The sequence below is a fragment of the Bombina bombina genome, chromosome 1 (assembly GCF_027579735.1).
Source record: "Bombina bombina isolate aBomBom1 chromosome 1, aBomBom1.pri, whole genome shotgun sequence".
NCBI lineage: Eukaryota > Metazoa > Chordata > Amphibia > Anura > Bombinatoridae > Bombina > Bombina bombina.
Genome location: NC_069499.1, coordinates 512454729 through 512481725, shown reverse-complemented (window position 1 = coordinate 512481725; position 26997 = coordinate 512454729). Strand labels below are relative to the sequence as shown.

At 35.7% G+C, this 26997-nt stretch overlaps 1 protein-coding gene across 1 annotated transcript in view; it reads right to left on the bottom strand.

Annotated features, from left to right (window-relative positions):
* Positions 1 to 1489: 1489 nt before the first annotated feature.
* Positions 1490 to 26997, bottom strand: part of COL3A1 (collagen type III alpha 1 chain) — an 88427-nt gene continuing 62919 nt past the window's right edge. The window contains exons 24-51 of the mRNA XM_053698599.1: positions 26889 to 26987; positions 26745 to 26798; positions 26582 to 26635; positions 26017 to 26070; positions 25143 to 25196; positions 22584 to 22628; positions 19674 to 19772; positions 19318 to 19425; positions 19157 to 19210; positions 18677 to 18730; positions 18529 to 18582; positions 17969 to 18022; positions 17336 to 17443; positions 16863 to 16916; positions 15062 to 15115; positions 14435 to 14596; positions 13611 to 13718; positions 12576 to 12683; positions 12392 to 12445; positions 12199 to 12306; positions 11793 to 11846; positions 11577 to 11684; positions 9711 to 9764; positions 9151 to 9258; positions 5873 to 6164; positions 5119 to 5306; positions 4040 to 4282; positions 1490 to 2563 (exon numbers count right to left, since the gene is read on the bottom strand). Coding sequence (XP_053554574.1) covers positions 2417 to 2563; positions 4040 to 4282; positions 5119 to 5306; positions 5873 to 6164; positions 9151 to 9258; positions 9711 to 9764; positions 11577 to 11684; positions 11793 to 11846; positions 12199 to 12306; positions 12392 to 12445; positions 12576 to 12683; positions 13611 to 13718; positions 14435 to 14596; positions 15062 to 15115; positions 16863 to 16916; positions 17336 to 17443; positions 17969 to 18022; positions 18529 to 18582; positions 18677 to 18730; positions 19157 to 19210; positions 19318 to 19425; positions 19674 to 19772; positions 22584 to 22628; positions 25143 to 25196; positions 26017 to 26070; positions 26582 to 26635; positions 26745 to 26798; positions 26889 to 26987 — 2733 coding nt within the window. The 3' untranslated portion in view covers positions 1490 to 2416. The remainder of the gene's footprint in view (positions 2564 to 4039; positions 4283 to 5118; positions 5307 to 5872; positions 6165 to 9150; positions 9259 to 9710; positions 9765 to 11576; positions 11685 to 11792; positions 11847 to 12198; positions 12307 to 12391; positions 12446 to 12575; positions 12684 to 13610; positions 13719 to 14434; positions 14597 to 15061; positions 15116 to 16862; positions 16917 to 17335; positions 17444 to 17968; positions 18023 to 18528; positions 18583 to 18676; positions 18731 to 19156; positions 19211 to 19317; positions 19426 to 19673; positions 19773 to 22583; positions 22629 to 25142; positions 25197 to 26016; positions 26071 to 26581; positions 26636 to 26744; positions 26799 to 26888; positions 26988 to 26997) is intronic.

Genomic DNA, 26997 nt, shown 5'->3' with positions numbered 1-26997 from the left:
GTGGTTTACTGGCCTAATTTGGACCTTGATATTGAGACACTTGTGAAGACATGTGAAACCTGTCAGACATTTAAAAAAAAAACAGTGCAAAAGAACCTCTCACACCATGGAACACTCCTTCACGGGCATGGCAGAGACTAGCCACAGATATTTTTCATTTTGAGGACAACCACTACCTGATAGTAGTAGATTACTACAGCGAATTCTTTGAGCTAGTACAGCTGAGAAATCTAAAAGCATCAGCAATCATATGGGCTTTCAAAACAATACTCTCGAGACATGGAGTGTGTGAAGAACTTGTGTCTGATAATGGCCCGCAATTCTCAAGTGCTGAATTACAGGGCTTTCTGTGTGAATGGGGAGTCAGGCAAAAACCAATAAGTCCATATCACTCACAGGCCAATGGTTTAGCTGAGAAGTATGTTGACATAGCCAAATCCATTATCCGAAAAGCACAATCATCAGGGCAGGATGTGTACCAAGGCCTGTTAAACTATCGTGCAACACCCATGGAGGGTTTATGTTCACCTGCACAGCTGCTCATGGGTAGAGCACTGAGGACCACAGTGCCTATTGCACCACAGAAATTGCAGCCGCAGACTATCCCACAGGATCAGGTAACAGGTCAGAGGAACATAAACATGAAAAAGCAAAAGCTGTATTTTGACAAATTTACCAAGTTACTTGGTCCAATCAGGGCTGGGCAAGCTGTGAGACACAGAGTCACTGGGGATACATGGGAACCTGCTCGAATTGTCAATGAAGCTAATTCACCAAGGTCATATATAATCAAAACCAAGTGTGGACAGAAACTGAGACGCAACAGGCGTCATCTTCGACCAGACACTGTAGCTGATACTTTACTTGGGGAACCAAGCAGCAATGACAATAAAGAGCAAAGCAATGAATGCACAGAATTCCCTAACATGGATGTAAAGTCTACTGAGGACTTTGAGAACAACATAAGTCTATCAGCTTGCGATAATGCTGGGAATGACTCTCAACTTGACACTGATTGTACTGCTAGTGAGCCAGCAGTTACTTTCTCTCGTTATGGTCGAGCTATTAAACCGAAAATATGGGAAGACTTTGTCTCATATTAAGTGTTTCATATTTGAAGGGGAAGATGTAATGATGTGTATGCTTTATGTTATAGTTTAAGTTCATTAGTTATGCTTAGTTCACTCTGTGCACTACAAACAGTTAACATTTTAGTCATGTGATTGGAGGGATGTTGTTAAGATGGATGCTGCTGAATAAAGTCTGTATTCTTGTTCTCTCTCCTTGCTGTTTGCTAATACATTATAAAAATCACAGATATAAACACATTTTTTTTCAGGGATTGGATATATTCCTTTAAATATAATGCCATTTTTAAACTACAACTAAACAAACATTAGTAATTCTCCCTTTAGTACATTTAGTAACTTATAAATATCTTAAACAGAGAACAGGCACTCTTAAAAAGAGATCACTGAGAAACAGAAAGTATTTTCAGACAATTTTTATTATGTGTGTCTTATCAACAACCAATAAAAAGTCTCCCCTGTAACTGTGTTATTGTGACCAATACTGCAAGCTTTTTTTTTTTCATTTTATTTTATAATAACTTGCAAAGAAATAATCTCTAGACATGAATTTTACAAACAATAATCTTGCACTGGAGACAAAACTCTTTTGTGAAACAGTTTATTTTATTTTGTTCATACAATTCAAATATCTCTTTGGCTTGCAATTTTAGAAGTGGAAATACGTCAGCATTTAGCACCATGACGTTTTATATTTAATCTTTCCTTCGTTTTAGTGGTCTTGACCAGCAATGACAGGAAAGTATGGAAGCACCAAGCAAAAAATATATATATTTTTTGATTTATCAATTCAGGACAATATTTCCTATAAAAATATAGCATTTGTGTCTCACAAATTAATACAGAAAACTGATTTTTTTAAAAAAAAGAAAGAAATCTAACAATGGTTTATTTTAATCTGGATCCGTCTCATCAAACTCGCCCCAGTTTCTGTCCATGATGAGGTAGTTGAAATTTGGAAGTTCTTTCTACGCATTATGAACTTCATCTTGGTAAGAAAGCTGGGTTGAGTCTGATGCTTGAAATGATCAGTGCTTTGCGAATTGGTCAAAACTCAAAGATAGCAGTGTTTATGTTGATATTTATAGCACCATTTAGATGTCTTGGAAATATGAAATTTGTACAAAAAATAGAGCAAAAGCATTTAGTTTGTGTTATTGCAAAACATCAATCCCTTTCTACCTAAATATCCCTTTTTTCCTTGTTGTTTGGAAATAAATAACGGGCGCACAGTTCTTTGCCTGTTGAAGGGTACAACATTAGAAGAACGGGAGCACACATGAGTGCACATCATTTGCTGTGGTTTTAGAAAGAATAATACCCTTCATTTATAAGAAGCATACAGGACCAACTTCCACTCCAAATTCTTGGTCTGCACCACCAATATCCATGGGTGCAATATCTAAAATGGGCAACCTCATTGTCTTGCGTGTTCTGTATTCAAAGACTGTTTTACCCCATTCTCCTGTGTGTCTCTGTCAAACAGAAGAAAACAACAAGGGTGTAAAGAAAGTCTAATAATATTGTGAAATAAAGAATTTAACAAAAATACATTCATATTATAGGATGAAATATTAAATGACAGATTTGGACAGATGTATGTTTTCATTGTACAAAGGTTAGTTATCTTTAAAGAACACACCAAGGTCATATATATTTTATTCTTGTTTGAACACACATGATTATGGCTGAACCACGCCAATGCTCATGTTAGCCTATTCTGTAATTCTGAATTCTTAACTACATTTAAGGCTTTAATTTATCTTACACTGTTCTACATTACTTGTTCCTGTTCTAGTGGAAGACTAACTGGACAGGGAATCTGTTCAAGGGGTAGCATTAGGTCTTGACCCCTCATGACTGTATTTAATATAAATAACTGTAGATTATTCTAAGATATTTGTAGAAGAATAAAAAAAAAAGAGAAAAAGGCCTTAGAAGTTACTTAGTATTTGGTCTATTATTATGGCTAGATTATAAGTGGAGCTCTCAATATCGCTTGTGTGCAAGCCATATTAGCGCTCCACTGAGTATTACCAGCACATGCTTATGTGCACTGATATTACGAGTAAAGTGCAATGTGAAACTGAGCTCCCTTTCGCATTGCTAGGAAGCATTGCACTCACAAGAGCGCGCTTCCATAGGCTCCTATGGGAGCCTCGCTCTGATACCATCAGAGACTGCATCAGAACATCGCTCAGTGTAGGGGGTAAGCAGCACAGTGATGGCAGCATGCTTTTAAGGATATACGTATATGACTATATACATGTATGTTTATGCGTTAATATGTGTATCTATACATATTAACACATAAATATATATGTATATAGTCATATACATTTATATTTACTGGGAATACACAGTTCCCATAGACCGTAATGTAAAGGCACTTTTCAACTCCACTCCCAACAACTTTAGACCCAAAAAACTGCCTAGTGCAGTTGTTTTTTATTTTTAAAAAAATGATACATTTTTTAAAATAAAAAACTATAATGTCCTCTATTGTGAGTGCATTTGGGGCACTTTTAAAAAATTAACCAGAGAACAGATCTCTGGTTAATTTTCGGAGCGCTAATTGCTACAGTGAGCTTCCAGTAGTAATAACCAGCCACTTGTAATGACTGGGTAATTATTGCATGTCCAAAAACGGGAAAATTTGCAGTTTGCGGGTGAGCCATAATTTAGTGCTCCACCTGTAATCTGGCGCTATGTGTCTTCCACCATAGCTTTTTATTTTATATTTTGTTAAAGCAACTTGTTTTAGGCATGGGAGTGAACATAAGACATCTGATGATGTTTGCATAAATAAATTAGAACTAAATCCCCACTTGAATAAATCATAAAGAAAGAATAATGGATGAAATTTACAAATAATCATTAGTATAGATATTATGATATATATTTACACAAACATAGCATGCACATATCTTTCATATGCACAATATACTTACAGTGCAACCATCCTCAAGAACAGTGTATGTGAATTTGCTGTTCCCTTCAGCCTTCAGCTCACTCTCAGTGGAGCTCATGAGTTTCAAAGCTTTCTTTACATTTCCATTTTCTCCATCCATGTAAGCAACACTGTTTTTGCAGTGATATGTGATGTTTTGAGAACCTCTGCTAGACAAAATTCGGAGGAAAGCCATCTGAACATCTGAAATATCTTCTGGAAGGTCAGGATCTCCATAGCTAAACTGAAAATGTACATAACAATACATAAGTTATTTGGTCCCAGCATCAGTATAGTTTTGAAAACAGAAAGGGATTTCAAAGAAAGGTAAACTTGAATTACAAGATACAATTTTAACTAAATTGCCTTGCATACTATGAGTAGTGATGATTTTCTGTGGAGAAAACCAAAGGGCAACATGAACAATAACATAAACTAAACTTGCAGATTTCATAGACCAATCTATTTTACAAGCCTTGCCTTTACTAGTATGGAGATCAAGCTTTTAAAGGGACAGTATAGACTCATTTTCATATAACTGCATGTAATAGACACTACTATAAAGAATAGGATGCACAGATACTGATATAAAAATCCAGTATAAAACTGTTTAAAAACTTACTTAGAAGCTTTCAGTTTAGTTTTTTTGAAAAGGTAGCTGGAAAGCCCACTGCAAGTGGGAAATAAGACACTTTTCCCCCCTCCCCCTTCTTTTGCATATGAAAAGACCTTTTACACAAACAGGAGCAAGCTGGAGAAGGTATACATCAGTACTCACATATAACTTTGGGGCTTGGTTAGGAGTCAGAAAATCTGAGCAATGTTATTTAAAAATAAGCAAAACTAAACATTTTTTTTAAAAAAAACTTCATGGGCTATATAAATAGATCATCTACAAAACATTTATGCAAAGAAAAAATGAGTGTATACTGTCCCTTTAAGTAAGTATGAGTTGTTTCAAGATTTAGCTACTCTTGAAATGTTAAATTCACAAACGGAATGATAGATCTTGTCAGGATTGCACACACACACACAAACACACACACACACAAACACACACACACACACACACACATTTACCTGGAATCCTCCATTCATAGACTCTCCGAACCACACATGTTTCTTGTCCTTTCCAGTGCTAGTGTGCCATTTCTTTGGTGGAATGTTTCTGGGGTTAGCGTTTACACATGTTTCACCAGTTTCCATGTTGCAGAAAACTTTAATGGCATCCATTTTGCATCCTTGGTTGGGATCAATCCAATATTCGCCTACAGACAGAAAAAGCAATAACACTCTATTAATTCAATGTTACAACATAAATCTATAGTTATGGTAATGTGGTGTCATCACCCAGCATTAATGTTACTATGCAGTTTTCACTGTTGCAAGAGTAGCTCCACGAGTGCTTATTACATTGATGTAATTAGCCATACAGAACTAACTGACTTTATAAATGTGACAAAATTGTTTGTTTAAGTAGCTGACACAGGGGAAGATTAGATTCATCGGGCACTTTTTATAGACATGCCTTACTATACTAACTACTAAAATTAATATGTCACTGTTATTAGATCAATTGTTCTAAGGTCACAGCAGTTATGTTCTGGGTTCTTTGTAGAGCCATCTGGGCTGATGATATTTTCAATTTGGTTGTTGATTGATTTTAGGGAACACATTATCTTTTAGGCACTTATTTGGCCTTCTAGGAGATGGTATACATAGTATGGGTAATCCATAGGTACTTTCTAACTACCAAGAGAGGCAATTGTGGCACCACCATGGCAGCAATTTCATGGTAATATTATTATTATTATTTTTTTTTTTTTGTACTTACCACTCTTAAGTTCTGGGTGACATAATTTAAGGTCACGGCAGTTACGTGCTGGGTTCTTTCTAGAGCCATCAGGGCTGATGATATTTTCAATTTGGTTGTTGATTGATTTTAAGGAAGACATTATCTCTGAAGCACTGATTTGGCTTTCAAGGGGCTGGTCTCCATAGTATGGAGAACCCATAGGTCCTTTCTCACCACCAAGAGAGCCAATTGCAGCACCACCATCGCAGCAAGGGCCAGGAGGGCCAGGAGGTCCTGGTTGTCCTGGAGGACCAGATTGACCAGAAGAACCCTAAAAAAGAAAGGTCGGTAAGCCTTATTTTTTTCGTGCTAATTAGGGTTTAAAAGAATTTGTGAATAAGCTTTTAATTTGTCCATATTTAGAGAACTCAGTTTTGCTCATAAATGGCTACAGTTTCATCAATGGGATAGTAATATAAACGTTAACAAAATGTATACAGTTTCAAGACATTTTATTTTCTTCCTAATGCAACCACATAAATTATACATCTTTCTAAACAACATTGGAGGGTATATAGCAAAGTATGATGCAAATATATGTTTTTTAAAATAATAATTATAATGAAAGATTATGTTTTTCAAATACTGGGCAACATTGCAATCCTTTAGAAATAAGTGCAAAAATTAGCTTATGTGATAATTGACATTCTTTTCTGTACAATAAAGATTACGAGTGGACTGTTGCTCGTAAGCAATAAGGATCATACGCAGCTCTTTTCACATGTCAGAAGCAACGCACATATTACGAGTTGAAAGTAAACATGTTTGCTTGAGCACAATTTATTTTAAACCACTTTAAGTTACCGCAACTTCAGAGCTCTGGTTAACTGTTACACAAGACTAAAAAGTTACACAAAACACATAAAAACTACACTGTACAGTAAAGTTACACTCATAACACTGGGTTGGTGGGAACTGTCCCACATCTTTGGAGATACAAACCCCTACAGAAAATATATCATGTTTTATAGCCGTTTTATTAATGATCTTATTTTTTTTTTGGCAGGGAGACAAGGAAAGTATTGATTAATTTTTTGCCTACATTAACAACAACTTTTTGGATTTAAAGTTTACACATGAGACACACAATACTAATGTAAACTTAAACGTTATGAAACGAGCCGGTTATGAAGTACAAACCTTGGATAGGAGATCTCTTCTTTCAGACAAACATAGGGTCAAGTCTAAGGAATTTAGAGGAGGGGTAACGTTTGTCACAGATTTCCGCTCTGATTACTATCAAATATGTAATATTGTGAAAGAACACTTTAAATTACTGGTTGCTGATGAAAGACTAGTAGGCTGTGTGGAAAAAGGATTAGGATGCTCCTACCGGAGAAATACATCTTTGGGTAACTATCTTTCCCCCACAGTCCTTAATAAGCCCCTTAATACATCAAGATCTTGGCTTGCAAGTAAGGGAATGTATAGGTGTGGTAGTACTAGGTGTAGGGCATGTGACTATATAGTCATTTCTTACTCCTTTCAATCAACTGTCACGGATCAAAGTTTTAGTATTAACTATTGCTTGAATTGTATGTCTAGCTATGTTATATACTTGATAACTTGTGAATAGTGCAAGGTTCAATACGCGGGCCTCATGACATGTGACATTAGATTGAGAATAAGGGATCACCTCTCAACCATAAATGTTGGCAAGTCCTTCTCTCCATTGGTGCATCATTTTGTACAGGAACATAATCAAGACTTGACAAGTTTTAGATGGCAGGCTATTGACAAGGTACTGCACCCTAAACATGGAGGGGTTAAACAAAAACTCCTACAGAAAAGGGAGATGCTGAGGATCTTCAAACTATCCACTAGGATGCCATCAGGCTTGAACTCTGAGTACGACCTAATTCATTATTGGGAGTAAAGAAAGAGAGGATACCTGACACATCTTTTTTACAAAATATAGGTTTTTCATGTAACATTCTCCAGTTTCTGATACAGTTGTAGCAACAGGCCGGCCCAGGAAGAAATATATTTTATTGATGACTACATCTACAAACTACTCCTTACTATTAATTCATAATATGTTTTTTACAATGTCTGTTAGGCGTTTAAATATGAGGAACTTAGATGTGATTAAGGTCTTATTCACATGTCCTATGGATGAATGTCATAGTTCCACTACTGAGCTTTGGTGGTACTATTCATCTATACTATTGTTGATATAATTACTCCATACTAAATTGTATCTGAGAGTTAATAAGTATATAAGTTTGCATTTGTATAGTCCCTGTTTGTAGAATCACTCATAGAGCAAAATGCTAGAACGGATGTATGATCACAATTTTCACTGTTATGATTTGTCATCCCAATACCAAAAATATTATTGATAAGAGTAAAGGAGCTTTGTACTACTATAGAACCTTTTGCCAAAGTAAAGGGAATAATGTTAACAGAACTTTTCCAACATAAAGGGTTAATTCCTAATGGAGGATTATCCTCTTTTAACCTATGGGTGCTCAGTACACCCTTTTTTACACTGACATGTGCAATATACAGTTGTGAAAACTGCACTGCGCCGAAACGCATATACTGAGCTTTTCGTTAGTCTGTTTATCCGACCATGAACTTGTCAATAGATTTTAAACAGTTTGCAGATTCAAATTTATATTTTACTCACCACTTTTTCCAGTTCCTTTTTGAGTTTGATCTCAAATAAATGAGATCTCAGGTGTTAGAAATTTGTGGGAATACGTTAACACGGTCACGTTATTCTAAGTTCCACTTATTGCACATGTTGGGTTAGCAATTGTACTTATACTTTTTACTTTCAACTTGTAATACACTCATAATCTAGCCCATATTTGGCACTCTCTTGTAAACCAAAACATCTGTTTTACTTTCATATTGTGCAAAACCCCCAAAGGTATAAGAAACAGTCTTTTCACTGGAAGTTTTCAGGAGGGTTTCCAAATACCTTCCCAAGAAAAATAGTGATAATAAATGGCTAATATATATAAATTCAGTTTATCCTCACTTAACTAATATTAAATATTTGAAAACCCGCAAAAAAAAGTGAATACACTGTGTGAAACTGGACAAAATGGTTTATCAAAGTCTGTTGGATTCAAATTCAAAAGTAATGTGAAAACCTGTGAAAAAGTGTTTTCTTTTTAACTTAAGTACAATAGGATACGGGTCTCAATGCAAGTATTCAATTTTCTTACTGCCTTTTTAGGTGCATATCAAAAAGAAACATTGGAAACACTTTGATCTAAGTTCTAGTGCAAAACAAAGTAATTTACCTCTGGGCCGACTTCTCCTCTGCTACCACGTGGACCGGGGGGACCAATGGGACCTGGATAGCCACTTGTACCATCTTTTCCTGGAGAGCCACTAGAGCCGGGAGGTCCCTAAATAATAAATAATGATGAAGAAACATATTTATTGTATTAAGAATAGCAGTAATGTTTTACAATAGAATTTAATGATCATTAATGTCTGTTAAAGAAATTATCTTCTACTTTGTTGACCACATTAATAGTCTTTTTTAGAGCTTCACAGCTATTTTAATTTTTTTGATAAACTATTCATTGTGGCTCTTGGGATATTATTAATGCTGGTTATTTGTAAAGTGGGTACATGAGAAGACGCAGACAATTACACTGATTTTTCATGGTAAAAAATAAATTAAACAGACTAAACTAAATGTATTAATATTGAAGGATGACTTTGTCCCTGAGAGCTTAGCTTACAATGTACAGAGTCAATATATTTTATATTATATTATTCCTTACAATGTTCACAATTTGTTATATGCAATATACATTTTTTGAACTGTTAAAATGTAAATGAACACTCTTACCCTTGGACCTTGTGGACCTGGGCTCCCAGCAGTGCCTTGTTCTCCAGAAGAACCCTGGTTTAAAATACAGAAAATAATTATGCTTAATTTAATATAATTGTGATAGAGAAAATATAGTCTCAGAAATATAAGATACTAATAATAAATCATTTTTAATGACCTTTGCAGCATTTGGACTATATATGTATCAGCTTATACTATTCATGAAATTATATTATAAGCTGACATTTGCGATTACTGCTCTTGAAGAATAACAAGTTGATAAAATCAGTGATCTCTTGCAAATTAGCCTAATTTTGTTTATGCTATCCGTTTTAATTTTATTACAAGTTGAATCTATATTGGGAAATGCGTTATATATAAAAATGCCACTGATTTCTCCATCTCCTTTAGAGTTCTATTCTCCTACAATAAGTACTTAAATGTAACATGAAGAGATATGTATTACTTAGCTTGTTTTGCCTAAGGATAGAAATGCAAATTCCATAACGCTGGATATTAAAAAATGAACCATCTAAATATACAACTATAATAATTATCTTAAATGATATTATTTTGTGACAATAAAATATAGAACTAAGGACTGGATTACACAATCTTAGCTACCTGTAGTGAGAGTTTTGTACCAGCACTAGCTACAACTAGCAAACTATAAGCTATCACGCTTCACTTGCGACAAATGGTAGCAAGAACAAGATAGCAAGAGCTCTTGTAGAGTAGCAAGAGGTTGTGGTTGCCTATTCTTTTAAATGGGATTTCTAAATGCATTGTTGCTAATGTATCATATGAGACTCATTACAAATCTACTAACATTTCTAAGCTGTTGCTACATCTCTTATTTCTATGGTTGGATTCAATACTTGTAAGTTCAAATGTTTGTGTTGGTAAGCTATATAAGAATGCATTTTTTTAATAAACATTATAACTAACATTTATTAAAGTGACAGTAAATTTTTAGCGTTTCAAGGATTATTCATCACTAAAAATAAAGGCGACCTATTTATTTATTTAAAAAAAACTGATGAGTAGGTACCTTTATTTTGCTGCAGATTCAGTGCTAACCTATGCCTCAATAAAAACGCTAGAACCATCACTTTAATCTTTCCATTTGGTATATATGCCAAGCCATCATTAAATATCATCAAAACCCAATTTAATTTAATAGATATATACTATAATGGAGTTAGTGGTAATACCAGAGCATTGGTAAAATATACTTGTGTTTTTAAAATAATACAAAAAATATGAATATTAATCTTTGCAATGTACTATTTTTTAAAATAAATATCTGTGTGATATGTGCATAAATTATTTGTTAATTATGTTTGAAATTAAGAAAAATTTATTTATTTTTATAATATAATGCTATTGCAAGTGTAACTGTTCTTTTTTTTAATATAAATATAAATACATTCATTATTTCTTGTAACTTACAAAATAAAATAAGGGAAGGGAAAATCAATTTAAAACTGTTACTGCTGCAGCTACTTTCCTCCTGTAGCTACCCAACTCTAATACAGGTAGTAAAAATGGAGTGAAAATGGACTTGCAGTTACATGAGCAATGTAGCTATGGTTACGTAAGCAAAATATGCCACTGAAACTCCTTGAAACTACAGATCCCTACAACTTTGTATTATGTATCAAGCGGTCGCTAATTATGACTATACAGACGTAGCGAGCACAAGGGATTTTACCTACAAGTGTCGTGTAATAAGTAAGTGAAAATTGACTTGCTACTTTTTCCTGTAGCGAACCCATATTTGCCAAATTTGTATAATCCAGCCCTAGTTTCTGGGGAATATAAAGAAATATAAAATATAGGCCAACACTTTTAATGTCTACATTTTATTTGATAAATACTTACAGGAGGACCTGGTAGACCAGGATTGCCAGGAAAACCACGATGACCCTTAATTCCATTGTTACCACGTTCACCAGCTTCACCCTTGTCACCCCGTGGACCTTGTACTCCCTAGGAGAAGTATGAATCATACATATTTAGAGAAGACCTCAAACCATATTAATATGTTTTATGATGCCATGTACCAGTAAGAGTTATAATAAGAGAATAATAACTTACAGGAGCACCACGAGCACCAGCAGGGCCAGCAGAACCAGGGGCACCAGATGGACCCTAAAAAAGAAATAGGGTAAAAATTATATATGATACACAGATAAATCTAAACCTAAACCTTGTAAATACATCTCCAGTTTTAGACCAATACCTTCACTATTAGATCCACATTTTATTTACTTTACACATTATTCAGGAATTGGTTTTCAATGTACCAGTGGCTTACTCATCTCTATCACAAAAATCACTAAAGATGCAGTGTTTATGGGTAAACGTGAATAAAATAAGAGCCATTGAGACACTGAATATCCTTGGTCATAATACTGGTCAACAAAGAAATGTCCTTTTAAACCAAGATTGAAATATTTCCTGGAGGTGGATTATATCCAAGTCTAAGGCCTAGAAGACTTACAGTCTCTCCTCTGTCGCCTGACTTTCCAGCTGGACCAACAGGACCAGGAGCTCCGGGATGACCTGGAGATCCAGGGGAACCAGGGGAGCCATTTTCACCACGATCACCCTAAGAACAATATTCACAAAATATACAATTAACAAAGAGCTGATGAGGATGAACAATAGGATGAAGTAGTAAAAAAGTTGCCTACCTTGGTGCCTGCAGATCCATCACGACCAGGCAAACCATCAGATCCTGGGTTACCCTTAATTAAAGATAGTAATGTACAGGTGAAAACGTATAGTGATATAACTAAAAAATAACTTACCTCTGCAAACATTTTATACTTTATTGATATCAATTTTATTTTGTTGGAGTAGGTGTTTTTCACTTACATCTCTTCCAGCTTCTCCGGGGGAGCCATTAATGCCAGAAGGACCTGGTGGACCAGGAGAACCACGGTCGCCAGGGGAACCATTGCTACCAGGCTTTCCATCTTCACCCTACAAAGTAATACAAAGGAAAGTAATAAAAAGTGTAGCTAAACATGAAAAAATAAACTACTATAAATATATTGAGCCAGATTACAAGTGGTGTGCTAGATAACTTTTTCGCTTGCACACTAACTATAAAATATATATCTATATGAATATATACATATGTAAATATATATGTAGATATGTATATCAAATGTCATTTCTTCTTCTTGTACTTGCTAAGAAATAGAAATGTTAGTAATACATTTAGTAATCTTCATTCAGAAGTGGACAGATTTCTCATTCCACATTTTAACAATATGGGTCTTAAAGGGACATATCTATCCATATGTTAAATCATCAATTATATCCCCTCAGTTTAAGGTACTTAACTATAAAACCTTGCAAGAAAATTAAAATCCCACAGTAAAGCAAAGTGTGCAATCAGCATTAATAATGCTAATAGGCTGTTTTTTTTACTATGCAGATGACAATAAAAAGATTAGCTGAAGGATAACTGCTCACAGAGCACTTACTATAGTGAGATAAAGCAATTATGAGGTATAATATCTCCCTTTTTTACATAGAGATGTTTATGTGATAATTTATATTCAGCATTTACAGATATGCTGTACCCTGTTCTAGTGATTCAGCATTTGGATAATGAGTCCCTTTAATGAAAATCCAAAATATACAATTAGTAAAAAAAAATACAAAAACATGCCATTAGGAGTTTAACATGTATTAGAAAGAAAAACATTTAAATCAGATAGGACTCTAAATGCTTTGTCCAAAAGAAGTGCAGAACATATATATAAATGATGGACAAAGCTTATCCAAAACTCTGAAGCGGATGAAAGGTATTTGACAGAAAGTGTTTTAGTTTGTTTGGTGAATACATGAAGTATTGAAACAGCAAACGTTTACATATAGATGGTACCATATTACATTTACCTTAGCACCAGGAAGCCCTGGAGCACCGGATCTGCCTTGCAAACCAGGTAATCCTACAATACCCCGAGTACCAGCAGGACCAGAAATACCTGAAGGACCTGGTGCACCCTGTTTAAAATAAAAAAGGAAAATATTTAGCTATTTACCTTTATTAAAAATAAGATAAAGATGTCCCTGTTGGGGAGTTGTGACTTGCAAAGGAAAATCTAATGTCTAACAATAAAAAGACAGAGGCCTGAAACCTTAAAGGGACACTGTAACCAAAATTTTTCTTTTGTGATTCAGATTGAGCATAAAATTTTAAGCAACTTTCTAATTTACTGCTATTATCAAATTTTCTTCATTCTCTTGGTATCTTTATTTGAAATGCAAGAATGTAAGCTTAGATGCCGGCCCATTTTTGGTGAACAACCTGGGTTGTCCTTGCTGATTGGTGGATAAATTCATCCACCAATAAAAAAGTGCTGTCCAGAGTACTGAAACCAAAAAAAAGCTTAGATGCCTTCTTTTTCAAATAATGATAGCAAGAGAACGAAGAAAAATTGAAAATAGGAGTAAATTAGAAAGTTGCTTAAAATTGCATGCTCTTTCTGAATTACAAAAGAAAAAAATTGAGTTCAGTGTCCCTTTAAGTAATGTCAAACCTATATTAATGTAACTTTTCGAATTAGGTTTACCTAAGGGGACTTTTCATTTTTGCTGCCAGCACAAAAGGGTGAGTCCCAGCATTCCATTTGATAAATGAAGATTGATAAAAAAAACCCAGCTATTTTTGTGCGAAGATCTTTATGATTTTGATGTGTATATATAAAGGAGACACTAACCGATTCTCCACGAGTACCAGGTGCTCCTCTTTCTCCTTGTAGACCTGGTTCACCCTTTGGACCTTGTCCACCTGGGCTGCCTGGAGCACCAGAATTTCCAGCAGGGCCGGCAGGGCCGTCTTTACCTGGTCCACCGGGAGGACCTGGGGGACCTGCGTTTCCCTATTAATTAATAACTAAATGTAAGAATTTACCAAAGAAGAAACACTACTCAAGTAAATGAAAAAAAAAATAACTGGAGAAGTTTATTACTCAAGTAAGTTCTAATGTATGAATATGTAAATCACTGATTATGTTGTTTCATAATTACTATGCAAATTAACTTTGGTTGGTTAGTCCAGACGTTGGACATTCACAGTTCAAAACGACATAGGTAAATATAGCATAAGTACTACATGCTTCATAAAATGTGTTACATTTAAAAAGGTTTAATTACTCCTCAACTAACTGCCTAATTGTAATTGTATTCCTAATTTTGTTAGGGTAATTTACATGCATTACAGAGAATAAAAAGAGAAAGTGTCTTAAATATGTTCATATATAGATTTGTAAGTTCTATATTTAGATTTCAGTTACCATTATGTAAATTCATAACAATGTTTTAAAATTGTTTGAACATGAGCTTACATTACTTCCTGGAGGGCCAGGTAACCCACGACCGCCAGGGAAGCCAGCTGCACCCTGTGGAAAGACATTAAACTTTTAATATAAAAAAATAGAAGATTCCAGAATCATTAATTAAAGGGACAGTCTAGTCAAAATTAAACTTTCATGATTCAGATGCAATTTTAAACAACATTTCAATTGACTTTTATCATTAATTTTGCTTTGTTCCCTTGGTGGTATTTTTGAAAAGCTAAACCTACATAGGCTAAAACTGATATCTAAACCGTTGAAAACCGCCTCTTAGATCAGAGCCTTTTGAAAGTTTTTTTACAGTTAGACAGTACTAGTTCATGTGTGTCATATAGATAACATTGTGCTCACTCCTGTGGCGTTATTTAGGAGTCTGCACTGATTGGCTAAACTGCACTGAGATAAGGGGGGAGTCTGCAGAGGCTTAGATACAAGGTAATCACAGAGGTAAAACATATATTAATATAACTGGGTTATGCAAAACTGGGGAAAGGGTAATAAAGGGATTATCTTTTTTTTAAACAATAATCATTCTGGTGTAGACTGTCCCTTTAACTAATTAATTAATTAACCAATTACCATTATTATTTTTTTTAAAGTTTACTGTTTAAATGAAGATACCATTTGATAATAAAGAGATTGTCCAAGTAAAAATGATTTTTATCTTTCTACACTGATCTGCTAGGTAATTCATGTTTATTGTAAAACGATTTTTATTCTAAACGTGAATTTTGTTAATATTTGTAGTATTTAATTAATAGAAGCTCTTGAATTGTATTGACAAACAAGTTATACATGAGTTTTTTAAATGCTATGCTATCCACAATTCACTAAATCTTCTAAAAAAAAGGGGCACCCAAAATGTAATAAAACAGGGTTTGCTTGTTTGTGAAGTTGGTGAGAACTAATTATAGGTGAAGTGTGAGCTGTATGCTACAATAGACTTGTGCAACATCAGAACTCTAATTTTATTTGAGAACATAATTGTGGTTTACAATATACCTTAGGCTTAGTGTATATACGCCAATGCATTTGTTTTAAAAATAAGGCTAGATTATCATTAGTCAAAACAAGTTGTGTGCCCATAATGACACAATAATCTTGTAATCTTCTGATCAGCTAATATAATTCTACTCCACAACCCACCTTCTGAACAAAGCTTATCTAGTCTATCATAAATTACAAGTAACTACAATTTAAATTTAAAGGGACAGTAAAGTCAAAATTAAACTTTAATAATTTAGATAGAGCATGTGATTTTAAACAACTTTCCAATTTACTTCTATAATCAAATGTGCTTCATTGTCTTACTATGCTTGAAGAGTTCAAGAGAAAATCTAGATAGGCACATGTCTTTAGTACTGCAGCAAGATTTTGTAAGATTGTTTGTAGCAGTGTTATGCATGGCTGTAATCTCTGCTGTTTTAGAGTACTAAAGACACATGCACACTCCTGAACTTTTATGAGTCTAGCTTGATTTAATTTAAACAAAGGATACTAAAATGACAAAGCAAATTTGATCATAGAAATACATTGGAAAGTTGTTCAAAATTGCATGTCTTGTCTAACTAATTAAAGTAATTTTGACTTGAATTTGTATGTAAAAGGATATATTATAATTATTATGAAAGAATCAGTTAATTCAATCATCAACAATGGCCTTTTTTAAGAAGGTGAAGCACACGAGTACAATGCTCATTCCTGTAGTCTTCCTCTACATCTCCAGTGAATCTAGAACATTAGTTAAATATTTTGGAATAAATATTATTTAGCAAATTATGAAAATACTCACAGCTGCTCCTGGAGAACCACGGTCTCCTTTTCCTCCTTGAGGGCCAGGATTACCCTAGAAAGGAGAAAAAATATTATAGGATTCAAAATGTACAATTATTTTACTTGATATATAACATTATCTAACCATATACCTAAGAAGTTCCTTAAAGGAACAATGTACTAAGACACGCAATCTAAGGCTATCTGATAAGAGTTCATGGTATACAATTACAAAGATAATTAGGGACACCTTTTCATATGTGCTGGGCTCTCCTCCCCTACTAGATATAGGTGGCAGTTTCAACAGACAAAATTAGATATGCAGAATTATAAAATAAAGGTAAAGGAGTTATTTGTATAACTATTTGTAGACATTGGTTTACACTCTTGCAGGTAAAGTAGATCAAAGTGAACACATTAAAGGGAGAACATGTTACAGTACAATCTCTCTTAAAAGGTAAAAAAATAGTATTTATTTAAAAAAATACTCACAGCAGGTCCAGGACCCCCGGGAGCACCACCAACACCTTGAGCACCAGGCTCTCCTCGTTCTCCTGGGCCACCCTTTTCTCCTTTCTGTCCAGGCTCTCCACTTTGTCCCTGTTCAAAACAACAGAGAAACAACATGGAATAGGGCAACAGAAAAAAAATGAAAGTGTTCTTCCATCTTCTCATTCTTTTTTGAACCATGCATAATTCAATATTTTATGGGAAAATGTTCAGTTTAATGTCCCTTTAATTGTTTGATTTCAGTTTCTAGTGCTATATATAGCTACTAAAACAAGAATCATAGATCCACATTTATTAATATGTGAGTGAACAAAGTTCCCAAGTAGGAAACCTGTTTGTCCAAGCTTGCAGGGAGTGAGGCATCATCCACTGGCAGTATTTATCATTGCACAAGGAAAAGTTCCTGCAGCCCCTCCCCACCCAAGAGCATGGCTTGTCAATCATCCTAGAATATCAGTCTGGGGTGATATAACTAAGCCATATCAGAGTGAGCCTGAACCTTGAGGGCTCCAAAGTTGTATCTGCAGCTTCATAAATGGAGCTTGTAGTCATATGGATATCCATTACTTCTATATGTAGATACTGTGATCTATATTTCACTTTTGACGTACTTACAGGTGATCCAGGGAAGCCAGCAGGACCAGGAGGACCAATCTCTCCTCGTTCACCCTACAGAGAAATCAATAATCACATCACAAAATACTTCATAAAAATGTCACAAAATATTCTATATGTTTCAATTACAGATAACTAAAATTACTAAATTGTCTCAAAAAGGATTAAGATGTTCAAAATAATTCTCTAAGACCCTAAAAATTTTTAAGATTATTTTAATTGTGAAGTATATATTCCTTTTTTTTTTTTTACAAAAATCATTTTTTTTTTAAAAACTGGCTTTTGTATATGCCATTATTCCACATCCTTACTAAACATAAACTCAGGTACAAATTCCCAAACAAGGATCCAAACAAGAAAATCTAGTTTTTACTATAAGTCTCATAAGAATATAAGACATACCCAATTGTTAAAAATTTAAAAATCAAAGTAAAAAACATAATCGATTTGTACTAAAAGTCATACATTTTAATAGGCATTTAGAAATAAAAATCCTTATGTCCAAATATGTTAGAAAGTACTTGCAATGTAATGGTATTAATATTTCATGAACTACTTACAGGACCACCACGTGTACCCACTGGGCCTGGGGGGCCAGCTGGTCCACCTTCACCCTAAGAAAAAAATTAAGAATGGAAATTTTAGATCCATATTATATTACAAACATTAAAAACAAAAGAGTAATCAATATATAATTTTAAGCCATACCTTTTCACCAGTTGGACCACCAGGACCAGGTGGTCCAATAGGCCCGGCAGGACCCTACAATAACCAAACAAATAAATCAGTGAATAGATCAAATTGATATATATTTATAGAACACCAATAGTATAAATGAAAATATGAAGTAGTGTTATATGTATTGTGATAGAAAATGGCAGAACATAACGTTTTTAAAATATTGTAATAAAGGTTAGTATTAAAAATATGTAATAAAATATGTTTATGCAGTCTGCCCTTTTGTATTTACCTGTTAAAATTAAGATACTCACATGCTAAAATTAAGAATCTATTACTTTAAGTATAGATACCATGGAATATTGACAATCATTTAGACTGTATGAATGCAAAAGATATGCAATTATACTAATCAACTTCTAATAAAAGTTGATAATTAATACAATAATATGTGATATTTATTTTTTCTGGTATACTCATTGGTAGTTGTATATTTATTTTCACCCTTACCCTTCCTCCATCTTTCCCTGGTTGTCCATCACCACCTCTGCCACCGGGTTCTCCCTGAGAAATACAAAATATGAAAATTCAATGACTAGGTGAACCGACATCTTTATCACATTTTAGATAAGCACAATTACAGAAGTTAGAGATTGATAGTAAATACTGACCCTTTCACCCTTTGGACCAGGATTTCCAAAACCACCTCTTTCTCCAGGCATACCTTGAAGACCAGGTGGGCCCATTGCACCAGCAGGACCTTGAGGACCAGCAGGGCCCTGGAAATATATATAAGATGAATTCAAAGATCACTAATAATAAAGCCATCAAATTTAAAATGGAAAATAAAAATGACGTAGATATCTTCTATCTTTTGTAAAAAGGTCACACACTAATAAAGGAAAGATAATCTAACATTGTGGTAGTTTGCTATAATTCATTTCCAGATATATCTATTGGCTTAGGTTGGTTTAAAGTTGTTAGGCTAATTTTTTGTAATATTTTTACAAAGAGTATCTTTTAATACCTTTCCACCATCAGAACCAGGAGGACCAGCACCACCTCGAGCACCAGGATTTCCAGGAGGGCCTTGAGCACCTCTTTCACCAGGGACACCATTTTCACCCTTAACAAAGAAAAAAAAATATTCTATCAATTTTGAGGGAGCTCACAGTACTAACAAGACTCCTTAAATAGGTCTCTATTCAAAAGACTTGCTGTGAATTTTGAGGTGGTTCATAAATAAATTCACGTCCATATGCCCAAAGTAGCTGCATATTTTCTCGCTCACGTGGTTTATAATTCAGGTGTATGAACATACATTTTTATTCTTTGCGTCTAAAAATGTACGCAGAAAGTGGAGTGGTATAAGGAAAGGGAGGGAATCAGGGGCAGCACAGGAATAGGAAAAAGGGTGGAGTGGGGATCCAGGTCAGATGCCTCAGGCAGTGTCAGTGTGTAGAGTTAACATTTCCATTAAATGGGTTTTCTCTCCCAGGTCAGGAGCATTAGTTCATGTAGGTCGGGCTTACCTATCTTAAGAGAATGATATCTTTCGAGCTGGAGCTGCGTGGAGACCAGTCCTCTCCACTCTAAAAGACCAGGTATTGAGTCAGTTTTCCATTTTTGGGGAATCAGAGTTTTAGCTCCATTTAACATGACAATGAGAAGCGCCCTGTCGTGTTGGCTCATGAGTTTTGGAAGGTCGTGAAAGAGTAGGAGCGTGGGGTCTGGATGAATTGTTGTTGCTAGCTTTTGATTAATTTCAGTGAAGACCTCCTTCTAGAAGCCCACCAGTTTGGGACAATCCCACTAAACATGTAGCATGGAACCCACCTGTCCACAGCCCCTCCAGCACCTACCCGTTGTGTGGGTATATCTTTTTCACTCTTTGAGGAGTTAAATACCACCTACTGAAGAGTTTGTATTGGTTTTCCTGGGTTCTGGCGGATATGGAACACTTTTTGGTGGCTTCAAATTTTTTTAGCTAAATCTTGGGTTCTAATTCGAGCCCCAGTTCTTTGTGCCAGCTCTGCACATACAAGGGGAGATTGCTGAGGCCATCGCAGTGGAGCATGTTGTACAAGAATGAGATGAGGTGCTTGGGCAGGGCTGATTGTATGCATAGGGTTTCGAATGGTGTCAGAGGTCTGAGGATTGAAGATTTATGTCTATGTGTGGCGATAAAGTGGGATAACTGGGCACAGTGAAACCAGGAGGAAAACAGAACCGGATCCCATTCCATAAGGTTTTTTGTGTTTTAAGGTTGTTTTGGGTCAGGGCATTGTAGATAGCTAGCCTATTCAAGGGGGACATAGGCCAAGGAGTATGGATGCCCAAGGACGGGTTGTGCCGTATTGTTAATAGGGGGGGAGATTGGGGTTGAGATACCGCTCTTTGTGGCAGCGATCTTATCCCAAGTGGTCAGAATCTCTTTTAGTAATGGGTACAAGGACACTTGGGGAGGGCGGTGTCTATGCGGAGTCCACGCCAGGGAACCCGCATTGTTGCATTTAAGAAAGTCAGTGTTTAGTTTCACCCAGGTCTTGTGTGATACGCTTTGACTCCAATCAGTGATGCGTTGTAGTGAGATGGCTTGTCTGTAGGAGTGTAGGTTTGGTACCCCTAGTCTTCCTGCTGACCTCGGTTTGTAAAGTGTAAGTTTATTAATCCTAGGTTTAATTCCTTGTCATATGTATTTTTCTATTTCAGTCTGTATATTTTGATGTGAGGGGTAATTGGTGATATTAGAAATAGTTTGCAACAGATACAAAACTCTGGACAGAATGTTCATTTTGACTATATTGATACGCCCCAACCATGATATGTTTTTCTTTTTCCAGCTAGATAGGTCAGATGCAATTTCATCTTTTAATCTTTTGTAGTTGGATTCAATTAGGTCTGGTAGAAAGGGTTTAATAATTATACCTAGGTAGCTGATTTCTTTGTCTACAACTTTTATAGGGCTGTGTCTCCTAATGGTGTTAAATGTTACGTGAGGCTCACTAATGTTGAGGAGTTCAGATTTGTTAAGCTTGAGGTGAAAGTTGAAGACCAAGCCATAGTGCTCAAACTCCTTTATTGCCTCTGGTAGTGATTGAGTGGTGTTAGGGTGAGCAGAACATCGTCTGCATACATGGCCAGTTTGTGTACTGAATTTTGGATTTGGAGGCCTTCTATTTTAGGGTTGTCCATTATTGTGCTAGCTAGGGGTTCTATTGAGATAGAGAACAGGAGGGGGGGCAGAGGGCAGCCCTGTCTTGTTCCATTTGATATTTTAAAGGGTTCTGACAACATGCTGTTGACGTTTATTTTGGCGTTTGGCGAGGAGTATAGTGATGAGATCAGATTTCTGAGTTTCGGGCCTTTATTAATTTTTGTTAGGGTAGAATGCATTAAAGACCAGTTGACGCGGTCAAACGCCTTTTCGGCATCTGTGGAAAGGAGGGACAGAGGGGTGGAGGAGTTACGAGCATGGGTGATCAGTTGCAACACTTTTAAGGTGTTATCTCTCGCTTCCCTATTAGGGATAAATCCGACTTGGTCAGTGGAAAAAGGTTGCGGCAGGTATTTGTTAATCCTGTTCGCTAGTAATTTGGCTAGAATTTTTATGTCTGAGTTAAGTAGGGAGATTGGGTGAAAGTTCTCAGGTTTAGTAGGGGATTTACCCGGCTTTGGGATTACACTAACTTTAATTTTTAATAAAAATCAATGGTTACGTTTTCTAATATATTTTATATATGTTTTTGAGGGAATGTACAATATTAAAATTAGGAATTCAGTGTAAAGGCAGTAAATTATGACTGCATGTCTATATTTTGAGTGACATTAAAATATATTCCTATAACTGAAAAGCCATCAGTGTTGTTTTTTAAACATATGCAGTGATATATACCTATATGTCTTCACTTGTATTATAAATAGCTGATACACTTACTTTACCACCAGTGTTTCCTGGGGCACCATTTTCACCTTTTGGCCCCTTTACAAAAAAACAAACAAAGAAACATTAGATTAATAGAGCTAAATTAAATAAATAATAAATATACCCCTCAAAACATATTATCATTTATAATGTATCATTGATATTTTAGACACAACTATTTAAAAAAAAACAAAAACAAAAACAGTCGTTTCTGTGATAAATTTTGGACTACCAAAATCTCACTTATTGTGACTTCTAGATTATATTTATAGGTTATAGATACAGAAATACAGTGTAGTACAGAGTTCTACAAATTAAAGCACCTAACGTTAGAAGACAAAAAATAGTAAACTTTAAAGCTGGGTCTGTAAATCCATAACACAATATTATTATTATTATTTAAACAGCTGAATAGGGCAGGAAAATGTGGAACTCACTGTTTATGTACCACATGACTCTCAGTAGTACACACACTCACTGTTTATGTACCACATGACTCTCAGTAGTACACACACTCACTGGTTATTGACCACATGGCACTCAGTAGTACACACACTCACTGTTTATATACCACATGGCACCCAGTAGTACACACACTCACTGTTTATGTACCACATGGCATTTAGTAGTACACACACTCACTGTTTATGTACCACATGACTCTCAGTATTACACACACTCACTGTTTATGTACTACATGACTCTCAGTAGTTAGTACACATACTCAATGTTTATGCACCACATTACTCTCAGTTGTACACATACTGACTGTTTATGTACCACATGACTCTCAGTAGTACACACACTCATTGTTTTGTACCACATGGCTCTCAGTAGTACACACACTCACTGTTTATGTACCACATGACTTTCAGTAGTACATACACTTATTGTTTATGTACCACATGGCTCTCAGTAGTACACACACTCACTGTTTATGTACCACATGACTCTCAGTATAACACACCCTCACTGTTTGTGTACCACATGACTCTCAGTAGTACACACTCACTGTTTATGTACCACATGGCTCTTAGTTTAACACACCCTCACTGTTTGTGTACCACATGACTGTCAGTATTACACACACTCACTGTTTATGTACCTCATGACTCTCAGTATTACACACCCTCACTGTTTATGTACAACATGACTCTCAGTATTACACACACTCACTGTTTATGTACCACATGGCTCTCAGTAGTACAAACACTCAGTGTTTATGTACCAAATGGCACTCAGTAGTAAACAAACTCACTGTTTATGTACCACATGGCACTCAGTAGTACACACACTCACTGTTTATGTACCACATGACTCTCAGTAGTACACACGTTCACTGTGTATGTACCATATGACTCTAAGTAGTACACACTCATTGTTTATGTACCACATGGCACTCAGTAGTACAAACACTCACTGTTTATGTATCACATGGCACTCAGTATAACACATACTCATTGTTTATGTACCACATGGCACTCAGTAGTACACACACTCACTGTTTATGTACCACATGGCACTCAGTAGTGCACACACTCACTGTCTATGTACCACATGGCTCTCAGTATAACACACACTCACTGTTTATGTACCACATGGCACTCAGTAGTACACACACTCACTGTTTATGTACCACATGGCACTCAGTAGTACACACAATCACTGTTTACGTACCACATGGCTCTCAGTAGTACACACACTCACTGTTTATGTACCACATGGCTCTCAGTAGTACACACACTCACTGTTTATGTACCACATGGTACTCAGTAGTACACACACTCACTGTTTATGTACCACGTGACTCTAGTACACACACTCACTGTTTATGTTTCAGATGGCCCTCAGTAGTACACACACTCACTGTTTATGTTTCAGATGGCCCTCAGCAGTACACACAGACACCAGTCATGCAGAATGATCTAGCCTTCAGAGCTATTGGGTGGCAGCTCCGCCCCCGGTTACTATGACAACAAACTGCAAGTATCTGGCTCTGTTAGGGGAGGGCTATTCATGTAACACAGACGCTGTCAGCCTGTAATGGTCAATTACTGCTCAATTACTGCATTAGTGAAGAGGGACCCTGGCCGGCTAGGACGAGGTTAAAATGCCAGTTTTTATACTATGTAGGCAGCAGGTCCCAGAAAAAAACAACCGTATTCAGCTGTTTAAAATGTGTTAAGTGTGCATCTGAATGCTAAAAGTGCCACCACATGGCAGGGGTAATGCGGGACTGTCAGCTGAGTTAGCGGGACAGCAGAAAAGTGGGACAGACCTCTGAATTTGGGACTGTTCCGCTCAAATGGGACAGCTAGAAGGTCTGATAATATGCTATTTCCAGCCCACTACGTTATATGCACATGCACACAAAACTGCCGCATTTTCATTTAGTGAGAGGTTGCCCACAATATCCCCCACATTAGCTGTGGCTGTAGAAATTGACTTTATTGATACTGGAGCACTAGTAATGCATTTAGGTTTCAGTATCGGTTTGACAGCTTTAATTTAACAATTGTATCCAAACATTATAAGAATTTTAATTACATTATCATTTGATTTTAAACTTACAGCTTCTCCTGGCTTTCCATTCTCACCGGGAGGTCCAGCTGTTCCAGGCAGACCCTTTAAAGACAAGAAAAAAATGTATGTACTCATTTCTCTTACAAACTGTATTACTTTTTAATTAGCATTTACATCATCATTAACAAAGTAATCGAGATTCCAGGTTAGACTGTCTTGCTCTTCCATTAGTCTTACTCACCCATTAGTCTTACTTTTTTTTCAGGAAAACTTTAAATTCAGTTTAAATGTTAAAGATACTAGTATAGACATTAATGTATCTGCTCCTCTTTCCAAATATCTCCCTATAAAGTCTTACTTTAGCTGAAAGGGGCAGTCTTGTCAAAATAAAACTTTTATGATTCAGATAGGGCATGCGATTTTAAAAAACTTATTAAAACTTAAAATTTACTTTTATCATCAAATTTGCTTTGTTCTCTTGGTATTCTTTTTTTAAAGCTAAATCTAGGCAGGCCTATATGTTAATTTATTTATTTTCACAGCTAAACAGCTCTAGTTCATGTGTGTCACATAGATAACATTTTGCTTACTCCCGTGTAGTTACCTAGGAGTCAGCACTGACTGGCTAAAATGGATGTCTGTTAAAATAAATGAAATAAGGGGGCAGTCTGCAGAGGCTTAGATACAAGGTAATCATAGAGGTTAAAAATATATTAATATAACAGCGTTGGTTATGCAAAGCTGGGGAATGGGTAATAAGGGGATTATCTATCTTTTTAAACAATACAAATTCTAAGTAGACTGTCCTTTTAAAAAAAAGACACCTTCAATTTGGTCATGTTAAAGTCAAATGCTACTAGACAAAAAAAATAATAATCTGATATACACATCAGTGCATTATCCAATTAATTAATGGAAATACCTGAAAGCCCGGTGGGCCGCTTGCGCCTGGTTCTCCTCTTTCACCAGCAGGTCCCTAAACAAATAAAACAATAAATTATTGTTACTGTATATAACATTAAACATGGTTAATTTCCACTTGATATTCACAGCACATGCATCTAAAATATTTCTTATTTCAATAAATAAAATTTTGTATATTATATACATGCTGCAAATATTATTAATGGAGTAAAACTTATTTTAGAAATAGCGGGCTCAATGGATAAAGCAGCATAAGCTGCTTTTCAGCTGTTTCAATGTAAGAATCAGCGGTCACCAGACTCTCCGTCACCTCTGAGTTGGTGGAGAGAAATCACTCCGAACATGCATGCTTGTGGTGATTGACATGCTCTTAGCTTGTACGATTGGTTGCACGAGAGACAGGGGTGGCATTACATACTTAAGCGAGTGTTTAATGATACATCTGGGCAGCAGAACCTGTACGTTCACTGCTCTTTAGATGAAAAGCTGTGCAGACAGGTTCTCAAGTTGAGAACCTTGTCTGCACGGCTTTAGTAAATGGGGCCCATTGTATATATACTCACAGCAGCTCCAGGAGGACCTTGTAGACCAGGATCACCACTCTTGCCAGGAAGTCCCTAGTGATAATAAAAATAATAGTATTTATAAAATAATATTAAATGTACAGGTTTAAAGAAATCATGAAGTTAGCCTACATCCAATGCACAAATATTATATTATGGTCACCTGTGATCCAGGGGATCCAGGACCGCCCTTTTCTCCATTCTTGCCAGGTGCACCCTATCAAGAAAGATTATTTTAGATCAGATAATATGTTCATGACCATTACCAATGTATTATCCATGAGCTTCAAGTAAAAATAAGACTGACCTCATTACCCTTAGGACCAGGGAAACCCATGACACCAGGTGAGCCTCTTGGCCCAGGAGGACCTTGGGAACCAGGTCTTCCAGATTCTCCAGATGGACCCTTTTTTAAA